The following is a 20,979-nucleotide window of genomic DNA, read 5'->3' as shown; positions in this document are numbered from 1 at the left end:
CTGAATTCGTAAAATTTGTGAATTCCAGAATGGTCAAGTAATTGAGATTTAAATTTTATGCTTCCAAATGTTAACATTTTTCTCCAGAAATATAGACGGATACCTAGATTAAGACCATTTTCGAGTATTTTTCTGCCTTACTGTACATGTACTTGTTTTACGTAATGTTTGGACGACCCTCCAAGAACATATTCAACTTGGACTTTTCACATAAACATTTTTTACAGTTAACTAGAAAGTTTAATTAATGAACATAATCAAAATCATTGCCACTTGATAATGAAACATGAGTTTAAATTGATCAATGATATTGGCCTTAAATTTTTGCCAGCGAAATACATTGCGTGGAAAGTATTGATTATGATGTGGAGGAAGGAGATAAAAAGTTTGGCCCACCACAGCACAGCCTACTTGACAGTCGCGTAGACCCATTGAAAATCAATTTTAACAGCAAAGCCACACTTACAGTCCAGATGCTTTTTCTTCGGTCCGATCAATTCTTCCGTTGTGGCCTTGCAGACGGATTTGGCCAGACCCTGACCAGCAAGACTATGGCGTGCTGCTAGGAGGCGATCGTTTATTGTCTGTCCTGCCATTTTAGTGCTATGTATTATTATCGAATTAAAATTTCACTACTTTATCTGCCTACTGCCTCCGAAAACTTGACTAAATGCACTCTCAACTCAGAGGAATGATGTGTCAAAAACTTCTAGTCTAGAAATAAGGATTATGTATTAAAAGGTTGCCACCAGCTTGATATGTTTATGTGTGAGTGTCGCACTCATGTACAATAATCACGCAGAAAAATATGTTGTACGACTAGTTCCCAGATACGAGATTTTCATACAGAATAGAGTTATCTACGAGGTTATCTACGTGCGCATGTATTGAGTGTACGTACACGAAAAAGATTGAGGTTAAATTTTGTACCGACCAGCAAATCAAATGGTGTGTTAGTGTGCGTGAGAGCGGGCTTAGATAACTCTATGATAATCTTCACAGCAACTTCACAGAATGTTTAACTCCATGTTGCACACACTCTCACTTTTAATTTCTCGATTGGTTCTGTAAGAATCCTTCTAGAATGATTCTAGCAGCCTTGTCAGAATTCTGTAAGAATTTTGCAAGAATTTTCTTATAGAAATACTGCTAACTGATTGGCTGGCGGTTTACCGTTTCAAATTACACTTCAACGAGATAAATTTTCACTCACAAACTATTTAAATCTAAGTTTTAAAAATTCTCTTATAATTCTACTTGATCAAAAATTCTATAGCTGTTCTAATGTTTTTAAACACCGAAATTTTTGTGAATTCTTTAATTCTAAAATTTGAAAAGTCTACAAATTCTGTTATATCGTCAACATTTGAAAATCATAAAAATAAATATTAAAAATAAATACTAGAATACAAAAATATCAAAATTTATAAAATTCTTAAATATTAAAAATCAAAAATCGTATAACACTAAAATTCTAATAATTTAAATATCAACAAAAAATCTAGAATTCTAAAAAAAATAATCATACAATTCTATAATTATATACATTCTGAAATTCTTACATTCTTTAATACCAAAATTGTAAAATTCTTAAATTCAAATGTTCTAAAATTGTTCCCGAGGGGCAGGACACAGTTAATCAATCATGTTTACACTAATTAATTAGCGCTATAATTATAATTCTTTAATTATATACATTCTGAAATTCTTAAATTCTTTAATACCAAAATTGTAAAATTCTTAAATTCAAATGTTCTAAAATTGAACCCGAGGGGCAGGACACAGTTAATCAATCATGTTTACACTAATTAATTAGCGCTGATTTTCGTCAACTAGCTAATTGATTAGCGCTGATTTGACATTCCATTCCCATCTCATATTGAGTTATCTTGACGTTGAGAAAAGTCATTTTGACAGCTTGAAAATGTCTCTATCTTTGATTTGAACCGCAGGAAAACACTAAACGTTAAAAGTAATCTGTTGTGCAGTTTTATCCGGTGCAGGCAGGTTCCGGGCATAGCCGGAGCATGGATTTTGGCGTGGTTGAGAGCAGCCTGCTAAATCCGGCCAATTTGTTGCTGCACAAGAAGGAGACCAAAGACAAGAAGCTGTCGGCGAAAAGTCGGAAGATTTTGGCCAAACGAGAGCAGGAGGAGCGCAGAAAGATGCAGCAGGCCTGCCAGATTCGGCAGCTAGATCGATAGGCAGGACACGGCCATGATGTTTTAGGGACCAAAAAAAGCTGACCTTGGACAAACAGATCAAGTGTGCAACATCTACTACCGCGGCCAAACTCCCGCCTGTCTCTCTTCCACAAGCGGTGCCTTATCCAAGAAGGCCTTAATTGACGGGAAAATGAGAACTTCGGCTCCGAAATGGACGCCTTTTTCGACGTCGTGAGACCTGTTTGGCATACTCCAAGCCACCGATGTCGGTTTGTCTTCCACGTCTCATCGTCCTCATCATCCCGAATGGTGAGTTTCAAGTTCTACTGCTGCGATTCTGTTCCGGTGACAACCGACTTTTTGCCCTCGTCCTTGATCAAAAGGCCGGTCGATGTACCGCAGCGTGATGCTGGAGTGGTGGAGGTGACATCGTCTGTAAGGGAATATTTTGCTTTCGCAGTTGATGATGCAAAAAACAACAACGTGGATTCAAAAATCTCCCAAAATAACAGTTCTTTAAGTTTATCAAAAACTCCTGTATCATTTCATAGCAAATTTGAATCAAATTTGATCAAAACGATGTTCTTATGCAATTTTTCCTTTTATTTTCACAAAACCTCGTGCTTTTTGTTCTGCTGCAACAGCAATCAAGCGGCATAAACAGAAATATCCCGCGCTCACACACACAACCAATCAATTCAAGAAACGTTAAAGTGTACGGTGGCGACATCATTCTTGATCGTGTCTCGTTGCGGTACTATGGCATCCATGTTTTTTGCTTGTTTGAATTTTAATTGACCGTTTTCGTTGGCGATGGAATAGAAAAGAGTTTCACGTCTGTTTGTCTGTGTTTAATGCATGAGAGAGTAAGCATTATTTTTGATTTTTTTTGTTGGTGTTCTCTCTTTCGCTCTTACACGGAACAAAATCGTGTTGCCAGTTTGATAAAATATGTTGTTGCTGTGTTGCTAGTAGCAGCATCAAATCAGCACTATTCCGGCTATTACTAGAGCAGTTGTTTTAAAGCTAATTTGCAATCACCTTAGCTGTTTTATGACTAATAAGCTGGTGAATGCTGTTTAGCAGCTCATTTATGATTTCTTTCTGGATGGTTACTTGGGATGTATTGCGTGTAAATTAGCCCGGGTCAAAAAAAGAAAGTTGCTCAAATCAAAAATTATATGAGATTGCCCGAAAGAGTACTCAAAAAGGAGGCTCAGGCCAAAATTTCAGCCCATTTGGTTGAAAATTGGCTTGCCTTGAGCAGGAACAAGTTTAAATGGGAATTAACCCGTAAAACTGGAGCATTTAGGTAAATTGCTCTGTACAAGTCAGCCGTTAACAAATGACGACTTTTGCATACCATGGGGTCCTAGGGGATGGTCTGGGGAACAATTCCTCCCAATGGTGCAAGACGATCCGAGGCCCCTGGTCTTGCCTTGAACCGGATTTATTCCGGCGTCGCAGAAATTCTCATGGTCCCAGCTAAATGTATAGCGAAAAATCAAAGCACACTAAGAAGGCTGCCTCGATCAGAGGACGCCACATGGCAATCAGCCACCACGTGGTTGGAGGGTATCATCAATTTTTGCTTTCAAAGTGGTTTTGTTATTCCTTGGACACTTTATTCAACCAGATATTTTATCAAAAACACATTAACAACGCTAAATGTAATTTTGAAGCCGAATTTGAAGTTATTTTCCTGCCACGTGGTAGCTGATTGCCATGTGCTGTCCTCTGATCGAGGCAGCCTTCTTAGTGTGCTTTGATTTTTCGCTATACATTTAGCTGGGACCATGAGAATTTCTGCGACGCCGGAATAAATCCGGTTCAAGGCAAGACCAGGGGCCTCGGATCGTCTTGCACCCTTCGGAGGAATTGTTCCCCAGAACATCCCCTAGGACCCCATGGTATGCAAAAGTCGTCATTTGTTAACAGCTGACTTGTACAGAGCAATTTACCTAAATGCTCCAGTTTTACGGGTTAATTCCCATTTAAACTTGTTCCTGCTCAAGGCAAGCCAGTTTTCAACCAAATGGGCTGAAATTTTGGCCTGAGCCTCCATTTTGAGTACTCTTTCGGGCAATCTCATATAATTTTTGATTTGAGCAACTTTAGTTTTTTTGACCCGGGCTAGTGTAAATACACGAAAAAGATAGAGGTTAAATTTTGTACCGGCCAGCAAAACAAAAGGGCGTGCTAGTGTGCGTGAGATCGGGCTTAGATAAATAACTCTATTGTTGAAAAATTGAGTAACACATTCATCTCAAAATTGGTTTTGCTGAAAAGGCCTTTTCTGAGATCTACTCATAAGTTGACATACCCTCGCCCAGTAAGAAATACGGGGCCGATCGGGTCTGATCGTAAGAACGACGATCAGACCTACAGGGGCCGATGCGGGTCTGATTTTGAGACACGCATCAGACCCGAATCAAGGTATTTTGCACCCGAAACGTCAACCTGTCAAGGTTGTTCGAACATCGCAAGAGGCCTACATGCGGGGCCGATGTAAGAACGACGTAAAGGTGGAAAATCGGACGCGCATCAACCTCTCTTTTTAGGTTCTTCTTCTTCTTTTTCTGTCATCTGTCAAACTCATAATTTGTTTTGATTGAAACAATAAGTTTATTTTTCGCGTTTTTTTTTCACTTTATTCGACAAAAATATACATTTTTCAATTCTTGAAGCAATTTAGTTTTACTTTTGCTGCCTCTGGCGTTGGAACCGAAAAAATGGAAGCGACTTGTTTAGTTCACCGGATTGGAGTGGGTTCGTTTCGCCGGTATCGGGGCAACCGGTCAGCAGCAGGATGTCCACCATATTGACCATCGGACGGACAGGAACTAGACGATGGGGAGGTTGAACTTTCTGGAACGCTTCAACACCGGAATGAGTAGTGTTGAAAACTTGTTGACGACCAAACTTGGAATACAGTGCAAATGTGGTAAAAAGTCACCTTCCGGCGGTTCACCGACCTTGGCCATATTCCCGCACACTTCCTTCACATTGTTGGCTAGCCTGGCGGTGCTACTTCTTGCCAAACTTGAAGCTCATTTTTTGTTCCTGCGTTTACACTGTAGTTCTGGCGCGCGGATGTGACCAGTTTTACAGATTCTGGGCGTTTCCGGACTCCAACTTGCGAATCTCGACGCAGTTTTGTGGTGCTCCCGGTCACCACCAGCTGTTCGATTTCCACTACACCAGTTCCGTTGTTTTGGACTTAACGGAAGTGTTCCTTCGGCGAATCTATCGGAACCGGAGAGCCTGGTCGGAAAGATCGGATTATTACACGCTGACGCACTGCCTGGGACCTAACGGAAGTGTCCTGCTTGGCACAAAACCGCGGACTACATAGCTAAACAGCTTCTGAAGCGGCACGCTTTGAGTTCCAGATTGAGCTCAGTATCTGGACCGCTCCGTTCACGCTCACAGGTACGGATCACCGCCAGAGCGGGGCCCGTTTTGGCGTCCGCTGCCATCGCCTTCTTCGGTGTTCCCGGCCCGATGAATGTGCCCTAGTCGATCTTTGAATGTTTTTCGTGCGCGGCCATCGAGACCCCGCGTGGCCTAACGGCAGTGGTCGCACTCGGAGGTTGTCCTTGGTGGCGTTGAAACTTCTGGTCCGCAAGGTATTTAGTAGAGCTGTCGTTTTATGTTCAACTGGCCCGCCTCTGCGCCGTTTTTTGATACAACTGAACATCTCCGACTAGACCAATCAACAACCGTCTAGAAGGGAGGGAAGTTATTTAGGGTTGAAAGATTTCAAAAATGACTTTATTACCTGTGCTCCTTCAGCACCGGTTCCGCTGCCACCGGAGGCTCTTTGGCCACCTCCGATTGACGATACCACAGTCACGTTGGTTGCTGATTTAATGAACGTGCTGACCGCCTGCAAGGAACCATTTTCCGAAGCCGGAACCACCCAGCTGGGTAACTTCGGGGGACTCTGCCCTTGGAGTCGGTTCAGCAGGTGGTGGGTACAGCCGTGACCATATCCTCGCGAACGCTTTTCACGAGGATTTTGATAGTGGCTGCAGAGGACTCGTTGACTTGAAGGACCTGTTCCACTTGCTCATCAGTTCCTGAACGTCGTCTGGACGGGTCGGCATACGACATTAATTTTGCTGCACGCGAGCCCAGTTTTTGATGTTCGGTGGGCAGCGCTGCAAACCCGTTGAGGCAGATTGGCTAAGCCGTGGCTGGTTTCCCCAACCGGAACATTACCACCTTGTATTGAAGCCGGCCGGGATTACTTCTATCAATCTCAAAGGTGCCCCACTTGGCAGCTTTACCATGCAGTGCAGTCCGTTATCTTTGTTGGGACTTGATGACCTTAGACCAGGCTTTGTTTGAAAAGTTCATGAGCCTTCCAAGCGGGATTGCGTTGCGTGGTCCGGTCCGGTCACTAGACGGTGGTGTCCAGAAAATGGTCCCCAGCGTAAACACCGCTACTGGCCAAGCGATCCAGGATCGTGTCGTTTCTACTAATGGCAGCTGCCGGAGATGGTCCGATGGGTATGTTTCGGTAATGAACTTGTCGACACTGATCAACGTGGACATTTTGACCGGGTTGCTCTGTCCCTCCCCCGAAACGAAACTATTGGCACTACGGCCCCCGGGGCATGGCCTTCCTCTAACGTGGGATTTCTGCTCCAGCGCCTCTGTCGAGACAGGAGAAACCGGGACCGACGTTTTACTTCACCATCCGATAGAAGCTCAGTGGATAAGGCGGGAATCGAACCCGCGTCTCATAGCATCATCGGGATCGGCAGCCGAAGCCGCTACCCCTGCGCCACGAGACCCACACTGTCCCTCCCCCACGGGCTTTAAATCTTTTACTTTCTCCGGCCACCGACGATGCGCGGGGGTACAACTGTGGTAGATAATGGTACTGGTGCTTGAGAAAATTGGCGGTGAACTTGTGCCGGTGCGTATTATGTCACTTAAAGGGCCAAAGAGAAGAATCTGTCTAAAAATATAAAAGAAAGTTTGTTGCACTGGAATTAGAAAATATGTATCAAAAAAAAACTTACCAGAACCATACATTTTGATCTTAAAATTGTCATCCCATGACATTCTACGGAAGCGAGGCAGGGAAGTCGTTACCGCTGGCCAAGGTTGACGAGTTGGCAGCCCGCCGGTTGATCTATAAAAGGTTCCGGGTCTTCTTTGAAATTCTGAAAGAAACCATTTCCTGAATTTCCCAAACAATCGAGCTGTTCGGACACCTTACCGTTCCCGTTCCTCCGGTGACATTCGCAGCATGCCATGCCACTCGTGCATGAGCGGAATTTTGGTCGTATCAACCGGTTGTTTTTCGTTCAAGTCGTCGTTTGCTGCCTCTGATGCGGGAACTAAAAAGAGCTGCCGGTGAAGATGCAAGGGAGCCAGTCCGCAGTCCGTGACCATGTTCCCGCGCACGTTCCCGCGGTTGAGGACCATCCTCTACGTAACATTTGATTTACTGGAGTTTTCACCATCTTCGTTCCTGTCGGCGACTACAGAGCCGTGACCGTCATTAGAGCCTGTTCCGAGCAGCGTTGTTCCGAGGACATTGGTAGAGCCATGGCCATTCTAGGTGTAAATTCCGGATTGCGCCGAGCATACACAACGGAAAAGAACCTATTTGAAGACAAAAAAAAATATTTTACTGCGGGCTATTGTAAATGCAAGTTACATACCAGAATCTTTTGTTTAATTCGGCCACTGTGGGCGTGCTGAAGACCGTAAAGCTGGAAAAGGCGACGGCACGGACGGCACCGGTTCAGCCAGCAGCTGCACTTGCACTGTTCTTGCTGGCATTCGCTCCTTCGGAAGTACCACGCTGATCAGGTCACTTCTACGTCAGGAAGCGTGGTTTCAAGCGCACGACATCGTTGCAGTCGAAACGAATCTTTCCTAACCGACAAGGTTGCGGGGCAATCATATCGGTACACACCTTGGCCACATGTTCCTCCTGCAGCAGCTTGCTAAAGTTCTGATCGCCGACAGTTTCCACGGTGGCGTGACGTTCGCCCTTGTACTCCAGCGGACAATCCAACAGAACGAATAGGGATTGCTAGATGTACCGACGCATCTTGGGTAGGATCACGTCTTTGTTCTTCATGACTCCACGTAGCATTGCGCCGGATGGCGGCCGGTATCGCTTTGGGCGTAACGGAAGTATTTAATACGGCAGCTTCTACTTTCCCTAGTCAACGGGGTGGCACGCCTCCGATGGTTCCTCAGCTTCTTGACCGTCTGTTGACGTCCTGCGGGGTCGTCGACATGCCCTTTGTTTCGAAAATTCAGCACGTGACCTTTTTTCATTTCCGGGCCGACGTCCTGCTCGATCCACAGATCCCATTTTCTGGAGATGGTGCAAAATTATTTTACCTGGAAGAAGGGAATGTTAGATCGGGTTGAGAAATGTAAAGTTTAGTTGTTTTACCTAAGCTCCCGCTGCCCTGGTTTCGCTGCCATCAGCTGCTCCTGGGCCATCTCCAAGTGTTACAGTTGCGAGGCCAAAAAGATCCGACTCCTGCAGCGAAACCACAGCATTGAAGTACCGGAAGTAGGCACGGCCACCACCGCCGCTCATCTTGCTGGACGACTCCGGGCACCGCTGCTGAAGCGATCAGAATTCGGATTGATTTGACTGGGCGCAGTCACGCCTCGCCGACTCCCAATCATAACCTTCACCCTCATCGTCTTCTCCGCCATTCCGTCATCGGAGAAGTCCCGGCTGGTGCCGATGCAGCTGATTCTGGTCCGAGTAAGACCTTTTCCGCAACTTTTGCGCGCTTCCGGACACCGGCTTCAGTAGCTGCTGCTGGCCACCGCAGCTTCGCTTAGTGTCGCCGGATTGCGGCTGGGAGGTGAAAAAAATGTTGTTCGTGGACACGATTAGGTAAACTAAACTGTTCCGCGTTCCGATTGCCCACCAGAAATTTAGACAGCGCTAGGTTTGGATCTCCTGTAGCAGATTCATCTTCGTGGACGGATTCAAGTTCATTGAGCTTGTTGCACCTGTTGATTTTCTTTAACGTCACCGATTCCGCTGCGAACTTCCGAAGTTTTGGTGGTGGTCCCGTTATCGCTCTTGGACTCACGACCCAAACGAATGAGCACCGTTCTCTGAAGGTTGGCCACGCCGGAACATTTTGCAGCCGGAAAATTCACCCATGGCTTATTAAAAGGGCATGTTCAGTTGGAACTGATGGCAGCTGCCGGAACAGGAACCGTCCAATGGGGATGTTATGGTGGTTAGCTTGGTGTCACTGATTAACGTGGACATTTCGACCAGGTCCGGTGCGGCTCGTAGGGCTGGTTCATATCTTCCCCGTTTTGTTCTGGGGTCGTGATTCCTGGGCCCGTGTCCACCCGGGAGTCACAACTTGCCGGCAGGTTCCGATCAACGATGCAGGGACGGACTTGTCTGCTTTAGCAGGAGATTGGCACGGCTTGAAGCAGAAGAACTTAAATTAAACAAACAAACTAAGAAATAAAATAATTACCTAGCTCACCAAACTGAAATCATTACGAAATTTGCCAACAGCACGCGACTTGAAAAAACTTTTCCAAAAACAAGATGGTTGTTTGGCAGTTTGACAGTTCGTCCGAAATTTTCGCAATTGCGAAAGAGCGAGATAGCCTGCTCAGCGAAACTTCGATGAAAATCAAAATCATGCCTTCTCTTTTACTCTACCGCGCAGCATACAGTTCATCGAAATTTTCGAAAAACATCGTTGCCTTACAAAACATCGTGGGTCTACGGACTTTCGATCTGGGCGGTAAGCGTGCAGGGATCTGACAGGCATGCACTTTCCCGAAGTCACCGCCAGAGGCGCTGTCAATGTTATTTACGTGGGGTTTTTGAAAAAGTTGTATGAAACAAATTAATAAACTTTTATCTTCAAATTAATAAATTTTTAGTTTTCATCATCTTTTGCTTATATATTTAATCAAATGACAAGTATTACGTACAGATTTCCTCTTTTTTTACTTATAAGACCGATAAACAAAGTTGTACTAGAACAACACGTAACATTAAGCTAAAAATTAAATATATTCAGTTTCCTTGAAACAAAATTAGCAAGGTAAGATTTTACCTGACTCACCTGACTGTTGGTTTAAATTCAATTACATTTTTAGAATACTCAGTTAATTTAACACTAGGGGCAGGACACACCCAATCGATTATTTTTTCGCTAATCAATTAGCGCTGATTTGTTGTTGATTAGCTAATTAATTAGTGGCTATTTGACAGAGCATTCACACCTCGTACCAAATGATCTTGACGTGTTACCAAACTCCGTTCTGTCAGTTCAATGTTTAGATTTGTTTTCTCGATGATCGCTGGCAAAATTTGTGTGCATTAACTGGTCAATCTGGCCAAGAACTCGTGTCCAGTCTACAGACTGTCGTGAAGGGACCCTCTGGATATCGAAAAGTGGTGAGTGGAACAGATGAAATTTAATAAATAGAACAGTAAGGTTATGTTTACAATTCCAGATTCCTCCCGGCTGCGTCCGGGCAACGATCGACAAAAACTCGTTCGAGCTAGCAGCTCCGGCCAGATCGTCGTCACTAGTAGAAGCAGCAGCAGTTCCGCGGCAAATCGACAGTATGCGGCAAATCGACACAACGATGACTTGGAACCAAGCTTGGAACTACTGCTGAATGTTTGTTCAATTCAACGAAAAGCAAGCCACTGTCCACAGCATTCAAGGGCGCTCTCCTAACGTCTCACCGTCCCACCACTTCGTCCGTAAACCTAAGTGATTAAGATTTCGCCCCAAAAGTTGAAGCAATCAACCTCAGCTAAAATCGGACAAACCAATCTAGCGGGTAGATTCGGACGACGGGGAACCCACGATGCCCACTTCGACTCACCTGCGCCAGCGGCTGGTACCGAGGTTGTGGTGGTCCGTTAGGGATGTGTCACCAGCCGAACCGGAACAATCCTCGGAAGCCGCGGAGAAGAAACTACAAGATAGTTCCTATCGCCTAGCCAGTGAATCCTTATCGACGCAATCGGACATCTCCTCCGAGGCAGCAAGTGAGTCAGAAAAAAAAATTGGCGGACCCGGAAAACTCTTCTCTGTGTACGGTCCGCGACGAAAGACTCGTGACGGTGAACAACGAGCTGCTCTACCTGAACTAGGTGGTGTCCGAGCAGGTTTCAGTCGAGGAAATTGTCCAGCTGTCAGCCGGCCTATGATGCCCAACATTCCAGGTGTCGATAGTGAACATGAGGCGGTTGACGTGGAATGTGCCTGTCGGAGCGGTTTAACGAAATACTGATCTAGGGGAACCAGATTGTTCGTCGCACTGATTTCTTATAAGAATTTAAATATTTTCACTTGTTTTTAATTTTTCACAATAGTTCTGTAAATCTTTACTCGATGAAATTTAATAAAAACCGTTCTTTTGGTTGTGTTTTACTTTGGTGGGGTGGGGGCAGAATGCTTCCGTTGCGTTGATGATGACATTTTCGATAGGCTTAGCCGTTAGACAAAACGGAATCCGGTTGGCCACAACACCGCGGAACGGCAATATGACCACAGAAAGTGAAGCCGAAGCAGCCGAACACCAAACATTCGGAGTTTTAAGTTGGGATACGCGGATGAGCTTACGTTCTACAAGGTCAGCTTGGACAAGTTGATGGATTTGGTTTCTAATTGGCTGTATTATCCATGAGCAGCTGGAGCTCAAACTTTTCTTTGGCATTTTCATCAAATTGTTGAGAGATGTGGTGCTGGGGCGGGGGAACAGTCGTGAAGAGGACGGAGCACCGATTGGCTCGAACATGAAGGTGCTCACAAACGAGGTGCAAGATTACTACCTGCACCGTCATCTGCTGCAAATAACCTGTCTCCTTGTTACGACGCCGTCGAGGATCGCGTCAGCTACGCCCCCGAAAGGATCTTCATTGGAACGTGTCCTCCGACATAAACTGCTACTCAGAATACTCAGGAATTGACGTAGACTCCTTTGTTCCCGGCGACGGAATCTATTTTTAAAAATTTCCACGCCGCAACTTTACCGCCGGATCGGTTTGATTCCGCATAATCTGCTGCCCTGTAAATTCGTCGGTCGTTTGCACACCTCGATAACACCATCGTACTCCAATTGGCAATTCGTGGGCAATAGGTTCCAGAACCAGGTTGGCCACTTTGCATGGTTGCCTTACATTTGTCTAACGGCCGCAAGCACGATGAATTTTGCTATGTTGTGATGTTTTGACGTTTGTTCATCAGCCCAAGATAAAAGTGAAAAGGCAGGAATACACTAATCGATTAGCGATAATTCTAATCAACTAACTGTAATTTTTAATCAACTAGCTGGAAATTTTTGGTTGATTAGGGCATGTGTCTCACCCCTAGATTTAACATTTAATTAATTTTACCAGTTTGCTACAAGTTATTTGAATATTAATTAAAGTTCAAATCTAGAGTTTTTTTTATCAGGTCCTATAAACATATGAAAGACAATAGTTTATTGGTCCTTTAAAAAAAAACTCTGAAAATCTGAAATTAAATGTGAATCGCTTGAAAAAAAAGCTTGGTGATTAATTTTTATTTTTGCAATTCATGTGCATACAACATTTTCAAAAACCTCGCTGCAAAAACTTGGTTCGATCTTCCCCGTAAAAAAAATCCGACTTTTCGCATAACTAAGTCGGGTCTAGTCGGGTGGTTTCGGCCGATTCGTTGGCCAACGAATCGGCCGACCGGGCAACAGACTTCTGTGTAATCTGGTCTGGTGGTAAATCGGTTGTCGAAATCGGCCGACGAAATCGGTTTCAAAAACAACCGATTTTTTACCGATTTAGTCTGTGAATAAAATAAAATCTTACTCAACCCAATTTAATCGGTCTATTCGTAGGCCGATTAAAAATCTTACTCCTGACGAATCCCGACTAAAGGTGTATTCACTAGAGACCCTGGAGCTTATTAGAGAACGGACATCTCAAACCAAAAGTACCAATCGAAGCACGAGAACTGTCAAACGGAGGTACCAATCGAGCAAAATCCTTTGTCTTATGCTCGATTGGTACCTCCGTTTGACAGTTCTCGTGCTTCGATTGCTACTTTTGGTTTGAGATGTCCGTTCTCTAATAAGCTCCAGGCTCTCTAGTATTCACATTATACCGCATCCGCAGCCGCAGCCGCATCCACACAAAATTTGACAGTGCGGACGCACAGTGCGGACGCGATTTCTCCAATGCATTTCAAATGTTTCCATTCACACTGTTCCGCATCCGTATACGAATCCGTACTGCGGATACGGATGCGGAACAGTGTGAATGGCTGAATATGAAATGCATTGGAGAAATCGCGTCCGCACTGTGCGTCCGTACTGTCAAATTTTGTGCGGATGCGGCTGCGGCTGCGAATGCGGTATAATGTGAATACACCTTAAATCGGCTAACTGGTTGGTTGTTTTTGATTACCCGATTTTGAAGGGTGTTTCGTTAGGTCAAGAACTGTCAAATTTTTTACGGGGTTGGTTCGATTTTGACTTCACTCGCTTTGTATGTGGATGACAGTCGTGACGTATCCGTGTAAGCGTGTTGAATTGACATTCAGATTGTCAATGGCAAATTGTTTTTCTTTGGTTTTATCGCAAAGTTCGGTTCGGTTCCCTCGTAATATTAAGTTTTACACAAATTTTATGAAATTCTAGCAGTTCATGTGTCCATGTAACCATGGCCGAAAAAGATATTCATGAGAAGCAAAAGATGGCCCAACCTCTGGAAGAAAAGGTAATTTGTTAAAATAGCTTCGAAATAAACTTTTGTTTTCATTAAACACCTCTTGCGTTTGCAGCGTCTGGAAGCGGCCCTCGACGTAGAGCCATTTCTTTCTTACGCCCAAAAGGTGCTGACCGCTCCGTTGACCAGCAGCGACGAGTACGACGAAAGTAGCGATGAAGATTCGACCAACAACACAGATTCGTCTAGTGGCGGCGGGGCCGGAAGTATTCGTAACTTTCGGAAGCTTGCCTACGGTGTTAAAGCGTCCAAGCAGGGTAGGTTTTACTAACGATCCCGGAAAACGTTAAACAAAATTGTCCTGCTTTTTGTGCTTTCAGAACGCAATGAAGATAAGCGATACTTTTACAATCTGTCCTCTGTCGGACCGGAACGCTTGTGGTTGCAAAATTTGCTCCTGTCGGACACCGAAACGGACCAGGATATATCCGACGAGGATGAGTACATTAAAGATATGTTGCGGATGCACATGCGAGAGCAAAAATATCGTGAAAAATATTACACCAGTCGGCAGAATTCCCAGTACGGATATTACGGAGTGGGATTTTTGTCTAGCTTCGATATGTTCCCGGAACATAGGCGCTCGATAGTAGGTGTTCGCAAACGTAAAATGAAGCGGGGGAAAAAGATCGAGAAGTTGATGAAATTGAAGCAGGGCAAAAAGCCAACAGTAAGTGTCTTTCTTATTTGTTTTTTTTTTTATTATTATTATTTTGAAATGACTGGAAATGTTTCAGAAGCGGAATGACCTGGAAGATCGTGGCTGCTCCGACATAGATTGGGAGGAGCAGTTGGCCGCGCTGAGAAATGACGATGACGATGAAATCGATTCCAAGCCCACCAGTCCCACGGGCATCAAAAGCAAGCGGGGCCGAAAATCGATGGCGAAAACGCCGGAAATGATGGCGATAAGACGGCGCAAGATTTGGCAGCTGATGGCGAAAAAAGAGCTGGGAAAAGTGCAGCGAGCTAAAATTAACAACCACAAAGATATGGTAACCAACTGCCGGCGGGTGGCCTCGCTTTGTATGAAGGTATCCCGCCAGAAGGCGATGCAATCGCAAAAGCTCATGAAAGATACCGTTTGGCGCGCAAAACGGCTCACACGAGAAATGCAGGGCTACTGGAAAAGGTATGATCGCGTGGAGCGAGAAACGCGCCGCCGTATGGAGAAGGAAGCCGAGGAGCAGCGCAAAATTGATGTTGAGATTGTGGAAGCAAAGCGACAGCAGAGAAAGTTGAACTTTTTGATTACGCAGACGGAGTTGTATGCTCACTTCATGTCTAAAAAGTTGGGCAACGTGTCCAAGGAGGAGCAGTTGAAAATTTTATCACAGCTCGACGAAGAATCCAATCCAAGGTTGACTGCCATCGACAATTACGACGCCGAGCTTATGAAGGAGCAAGCACATCGCAACGCAACCGACGCGTTCAACAGCGAACGTGCTCGAAAGGAACAATTCGATAGTTCCGTGCAGCAAAAGGTGCCAATTTATCAGAATGTTGACAATTCTGGGACCATCATCGATTTGCCACAGCCGTCGCTTTTCCAGGGATGCCTCAAAGGATATCAGCTTAAGGGAATGACGTGGTTGGCGAATCTCTACGATCAAGGCATCAGCGGCATTCTGGCGGACGAAATGGGTCTGGGAAAAACGGTCCAATCGATCGCATTCCTCTGTCACATCGCGGAAAATTACGGCGTGTGGGGTCCATTTTTGGTCATATCTCCTGCCTCGACGCTGCACAACTGGCAGCAAGAGATGGAACGATTTGTGCCCGAATTCAACGTAGTCCCGTATTGGGGATCGCCAAACGAGCGCAAAATTCTTCGACAATTCTGGGAGCAGAAAGATCTCCACACCAAGGATGCTACGTTCCACGTAGTGATCACCAGCTATCAGTTGGTCGTGTCCGACTACAAGTATTTCAACCGGATAAAGTGGCAGTATATGGTGCTGGATGAGGCGCAAGCTATCAAAAGTTCCAGTTCGGTGCGATGGAAGTTACTTCTCGGGTTCAACTGCCGGAACAGGCTGCTGCTCAGCGGTACTCCGATCCAGAACAGCATGGCGGAGCTTTGGGCGCTTTTGCACTTTATCATGCCCACACTGTTTGATTCTCACGACGAGTTCAACGAGTGGTTTTCAAAGGATATCGAAAGTCACGCCGAAAACAAGACGGGAATCGACGAAAGTAAGCATTAAGTTATTCTTCCATATAATTATCTGAATGTTAAATTCTACCAAATTTATTTCTACTGCTTATTACTGATTTTCAGAGCAAATTTCCCGACTTCACATGATATTGAAACCATTTATGCTGAGACGCATCAAGAAGGACGTTGAAAATGAGCTTTCGGACAAGATCGAAATAATGGTGTATTGTCCGCTGACGACGAGACAAAAGTTGTTGTACATGGCATTGAAGAAGAAAATTTGCATTGAAGATCTGCTGCACCTCACGGGCCACGGCAATGATGGCCACTCGTTCGACAAGAACTTTACTTCCAACCTGATGAATCTTGTGATGCAGTTTCGAAAGGTGTGCAACCATCCGGAACTCTTTGAGCGTCGGGACGCCAAGAGTCCATTCTTTTGTCGTCCGGTGGAGTACGAGGTGCCACGGTTGGTTTACTACGAGGCTTACCTGGTCCAGACAATTGCCAGCAAGTGTCATCTTCTATACAATCGGTACAATGTTTTCAATTGCGAAAACGTGCACCGGTCCGTGTTCGGAAAGTTTCAAACAAGCGGCAAGCTCGACTGCGCGCAGGACTTGAACACAAACGATGCGTTTTCGTTTGCGAGATTCAGCTGTTTGTCCCCCAATGAGGTGGACCGTTTGGCACTGGCAGGGTTGATCTATTTGTATGTGTTTTTAGATAAGGGTAGCTACAGATATTAAGAACTTTTTTTTACAGCTTCCGACACATTCGCCAATTGTTCAAATATCTAATTCTGCTACACCATCGCTGGATATGGTGGGAGCGTCAAATCGATAAGCAATGCATGCTGCTGGAACCAACGATTGAACGCTGGACGAACACGCTGTTCAAAGACTCGCACGAGGTACTAAAGTCGATCATTTTCACCTCAAGCGGTGTCAACAGTATCTACAGTCACGTCGATCTCATAATCCATAGTGATATGCAGGAAACAATGGAACATAGAATTCTCCGAAGTCGGAATGCTCTCAAGCTGTCCAGTGTGAAAAAAACAACTCCCCCATCAGGCACATCGGAGATTAAACTCGAAGGTCTGGACGAACTTCCGGTAGGTTCCAGTACGAACTTGACTCTTTTGCCGGAGTTACCACACCGCTTCCATCCTACAAAAATGCATCAATGTTGGCCAACCGAGATGCCACAATTTCTGTACGGACTCATTCCACGGGTCGCCAGTTCGGAAAAGAAATTCTAGTGAGTTTACATTGCACTCCATGGTGGGAAACGTTGTATTTCTCTTAAGGACGTATTAGACTATGACAAACAAACAAACTCGCAAACAAACAATGTTGTTAACAGTTGGCAGTTTGCATTTGTTTGCAGAAACGTCAGCCCGCATACATTTTGCAGTGTTTGCGAATTTGGCAAACTGTCAAACACAACAATGTGCGAGTTTGTTTGTTTGTTTGCCATAGTCTAATACTTTCTTTAGTCAAGACCAAAGTTTCTCCTGATGGAATTAAACCTTCGCACGAGTGCATAATTCACCTCTCGTTTTCCAGCTGCAAGAGTCGTCGGGCCGCGTGGGCAGCCATTCGCCACGCCCAATGCGAATCTCCGGATGGGTTTGCTCTGGTTTTGGACGCGTTGAAGCTGTCCTACACGAGCTCGGTCGGGTGGTCCAAAATAGTCATCCCGGACAAGCAAACGCTAGTTTCCGACGCGGGCAAGCTGGCCGTACTGGACTCCCTGCTGACTCGGCTTAAAACCCAAGGCCATCGCGTGCTAATTTACTCCCAAATGACCAAAATGATCGACCTGCTGGAGGTAAGCAGCTGTTTGAGGCTATTTGTTAGAATTATTTGAAAAATCTGTTTTGTTATTTTTTTTTGCATTTGAAAAATCTGTTTTGTTATTTTTTTGCATTCTAGGAGTACATGTGGCACCGAAAGCACCGGTACATGCGGCTCGACGGATCCAGCAAAATTTCGGCAAGACGCGACATGGTTGCTGACTTCCAGAGCAGAACTGACATTTTCGTGTTTTTGCTCTCGACGCGTGCCGGGGGATTGGGCATTAACTTAACAGCGGCGGACACGGTTTGTGGCATAGCATTGATCCGGTCGGACATGAGGACGGCACAATTTATCTTTAATTTTGGCAGGTTATTTTTTACGACTCCGACTGGAACCCGACGGTTGATCAACAAGCAATGGATCGAGCGCACCGTCTTGGGCAAACAAAACAGGTCACTGTTTATCGCTTGATTTGCAAGGGAACCATCGAGGAGCGGATATTGCAACGAGCTCGGGAAAAAAGTGAGGTAATGTGGGTTTTTGGATTCGCGAATCATCTCCTCCCCTCGAAAAAAATATTTATGTGAGGCGTAACACAGTCGTCGACCAACACTGGCAGAGTGAATAGGTCATCACCGGACACAGCTGCTTGTTCCGGAACTGTACCGCTCGTCGCGGTCACGCTTCCGTAGGAACCTCCCCAGCCAGGAGGAATCGCTGGAGTAATCCGATCTGCCGCGCCTTGTCCAGCTACAGCAGCGATTCTCAACCTACTTCTAGGCTGGTACACCAAAAAAAAAAAAAAACCTCCAACCAACATCTGACCTATATAATAAGATAACTGCGTTAATTGCCAACCACATAGATCCGCATGAACGGGATCCGGTCCCAACTCTCGTCACATAAGCTGATCGATATCAACTTCCATTGCAGATTCAAAGAATGGTGATAAGCGGTGGCAACTTTAAACCAGACACGCTGAAGCCAAAAGAAGTAGTCTCTCTACTGTTGGATGACGAAGAAATTGAGTTGAAATGTATGTTTTGTTAGATTTTGTAACCTCCCTACTAACTCTTTATTTGTTAATCAACCATTTTTTTAGATCGTCAAAAGACGGAAGAAAGGAAGAGTGTTGCTGACGATGAGAAGGAACGTGAACGAAAAAGAGCAGCTCCATCAACGATCAAGGTGGCTTTGAACAACAGCTAGTATTCAATATATTTAACTCTGCTTAATTGATTGCAGATAGGCGAACTGAAAAAAAGCAAGAACGAAACGCAACTAAACGCGGATGATTTGATATTTCTAGAGTCGGGCGCTCCCAGTCCGGCCGCTAGCGAGCAATCTAACACAAGTGGGAATGTAAAATTTTCGGAATCCGTGCCTCAAGGTGGCGCCGACTCCAGTAACGATGACAATGATTGTGATAGTGCAAGCGGTTCGCATATATCAGGTAGGTGTCCGTAGTCTGATTGAAAACGTTATTATTTTCTCTTCAATTTTTCAACAGGATCACTCATGCCCTACGGTGTCCTTGGGAAGCAACGAAAACGCCATCACCCTCGTGGAACAAAGCGGGGCAGACCACGAGGATCTCGCCGCGGTGGTGGCACTGGTAGTGTTGGCCGATCAGACTTCGTTGGGCAGTCACCGAGCGGTAAGTCATTGTCCGTTCCCCACAACTGCGAATGAACACGGAAAATTTCCTTTTCAGATGCACACACACCAGCGGCACCGGCAGCAATTCAGCAGCTTCCCCAGGTCAAAAGAGGGCCAGGTCGACCACGCCTCAAAAACGGTCCCGGAAACCAAGGCCATCGGAGTCATTCTACACGAGTAAGGAAACCTGTCGGCCCACTGGTTGTACCGTTGGGGGGGCAAGGTACCGCTCCATCTCCGCCGGAAACTAGTAGAAGTTCGCCATGAAATGGTGCAAAATAAAAAACAAATCCTAGTATTGTTTTCTTGACAATATTTAATTATGACCATCCCAAACCTAAACAAACAAAAACGTTAACCCTTACTTTATTTTCAATTGATTGAAGAAAATGTTTTTTTCGGAAAAACCACTGACAAACAGACGTTAATCACGTTTTAATTTTATCAATCAGTATATAATGATGACTGATTTAAATTGTAAATTTAATTCTTGGAACAATAAATTCTCGGGTGACAATAAATAAAAACGACATTAGAGATACACTCTGACTCGATTCCTTAGCAAAAATAATTATCTGTGCCAACTTACTTTACTTTTGTTGGCGCTACACCATTAGTTTGGCCTGCTGCACGAGTCTCTGCCAACAAGCTCGGTCCATGGCTGCTTGTCTTCAGTTTTGCGGGACACTCACTCTCTACAAATCGTTCTCCACTTGGTCCACCCACCTCGCGCGTCCTGTTCCTACCGGCTCCGACACAAACACCAACTTCGCAGGGTTGATCCTCTGGTTCCGCTGGCTCAATTGCTCCGGCATCCTAGCAACATGACCCGCCCACTACAACCGTCCAGCCTTCGCGACCTTCCGGATGCCTGGTTCGTTGTAGAGTTGTGCAAGCTCGAGGTTCATTCTCCGCCGCCATCCGTCGTTCTCACATACGCCGCCAAAGATAGTCCTTACCACTCAACGTTCGAAGACGCTTAGCGCTCGTAAGTCCTCTTCGAGCATTGTCCACGTCTCGTGCCCGTAGAGGGCGACCGGTCTTATCAGCGACTTGTAGATGGAACACTTCCAACGTTCGACCTGTCCGTTCGCTTGCGGACACGCGGTCGCGACGAGTTGATGATGAAATCCGTGATCGTTAGCGAAAGCTTTGAACTGATCGGAAGTAAACGCGGTTCCGCGATCGGACACGATAACGTCGGGTGTCGAATACGCAATGAAATACGATTTCAGATGTTTCAATACTTCGCGCGAGTTGGTCGTCTTGGTCGGGTAAAATTTAACGTACTTCGTAAACGCGTCGATAACGGCAAGTATGTGCTAGTTCTTACCTTTCGTCTTCTCCAGCGGTCCTAGATGATCAATGTGAACGGTCCGGAAGGGCACGTTTGACTTGTCCACCAGGTGCAACGGTCCATCTAACTTCTTCTGT

At 45.3% G+C, this 20,979-nt stretch overlaps 2 protein-coding genes and 1 long non-coding RNA gene across 5 annotated transcripts in view; 1 reads left to right on the top strand and 2 right to left on the bottom strand.

The window, feature by feature from the left end:
• The window catches only part of LOC6045493 (phosphatidylinositol-binding clathrin assembly protein LAP), a 47,852-nt gene extending 47,154 nt beyond the window's left edge, over positions 1 to 698 (bottom strand). For all 3 annotated transcript variants that reach the window (XM_038254252.1, XM_038254254.1, XM_038254253.1), the window contains exon 1: positions 467 to 698. In XM_038254252.1, coding sequence (XP_038110180.1) covers positions 467 to 596 — 130 coding nt within the window. In that variant the 5' untranslated portion in view covers positions 597 to 698. The remainder of the gene's footprint in view (positions 1 to 466) is intronic.
• A 6,255-nt stretch (positions 699 to 6,953) lies between these two features.
• Positions 6,954 to 9,864, bottom strand: LOC6054202. The gene is made up of 6 exons (XR_005277893.1): positions 9,671 to 9,864; positions 8,596 to 9,607; positions 7,847 to 8,540; positions 7,399 to 7,787; positions 7,199 to 7,342; positions 6,954 to 7,134 (listed from the first exon to the last, which is right to left on the bottom strand). It is a non-coding gene; the product is annotated as an uncharacterized LOC6054202 (long non-coding RNA).
• Positions 9,865 to 13,738: 3,874 nt separating this feature from the next.
• On the top strand, positions 13,739 to 19,843 carry LOC6053523 (chromatin-remodeling ATPase INO80). The gene is made up of 14 exons (XM_038253786.1): positions 13,739 to 13,914; positions 13,979 to 14,180; positions 14,244 to 14,593; positions 14,661 to 16,119; positions 16,205 to 16,793; positions 16,847 to 17,344; positions 17,653 to 17,917; positions 18,022 to 18,189; positions 18,255 to 18,413; positions 18,820 to 18,922; positions 18,989 to 19,074; positions 19,132 to 19,339; positions 19,397 to 19,543; positions 19,601 to 19,843. The coding sequence occupies exons 1-14, from the start codon at positions 13,858 to 13,860 to the stop codon at positions 19,810 to 19,812; spliced, it is 4,503 nt and encodes a 1,500-aa protein (XP_038109714.1). The 5' UTR covers positions 13,739 to 13,857; the 3' UTR covers positions 19,813 to 19,843.
• The last annotated feature ends 1,136 nt before the right edge of the window (positions 19,844 to 20,979 follow it).

This window comes from Culex quinquefasciatus, chromosome 2 (assembly GCF_015732765.1).
Source record: "Culex quinquefasciatus strain JHB chromosome 2, VPISU_Cqui_1.0_pri_paternal, whole genome shotgun sequence".
Classification (NCBI taxonomy): Eukaryota; Metazoa; Arthropoda; class Insecta; order Diptera; family Culicidae; genus Culex; species Culex quinquefasciatus.
The sequence above is the reverse complement of the archived record's forward strand: the minus strand, read 5'-3'. Positions and strand labels throughout refer to the sequence as shown.

What these genes read in the sequence shown, in the direction of transcription:
- LOC6053523 (XM_038253786.1), top strand. Translation starts at nt 13,858, where the DNA reads ATGGCCGAAAAAGATATTCATGAGAAGCAAAAGATGGCCCAACCTCTG. An exon ending in GAGCTCGGGAAAAAAGTGAG is followed by an intron (nt 18,414 to 18,819) that starts GTAATGTGGGTT and finishes CTTCCATTGCAG; the next exon opens with ATTCAAAGAATGGTGATAAG. An exon ending in CGTTGGGCAGTCACCGAGCG is followed by an intron (nt 19,544 to 19,600) that starts GTAAGTCATTGT and finishes TTTCCTTTTCAG; the next exon opens with ATGCACACACACCAGCGGCA.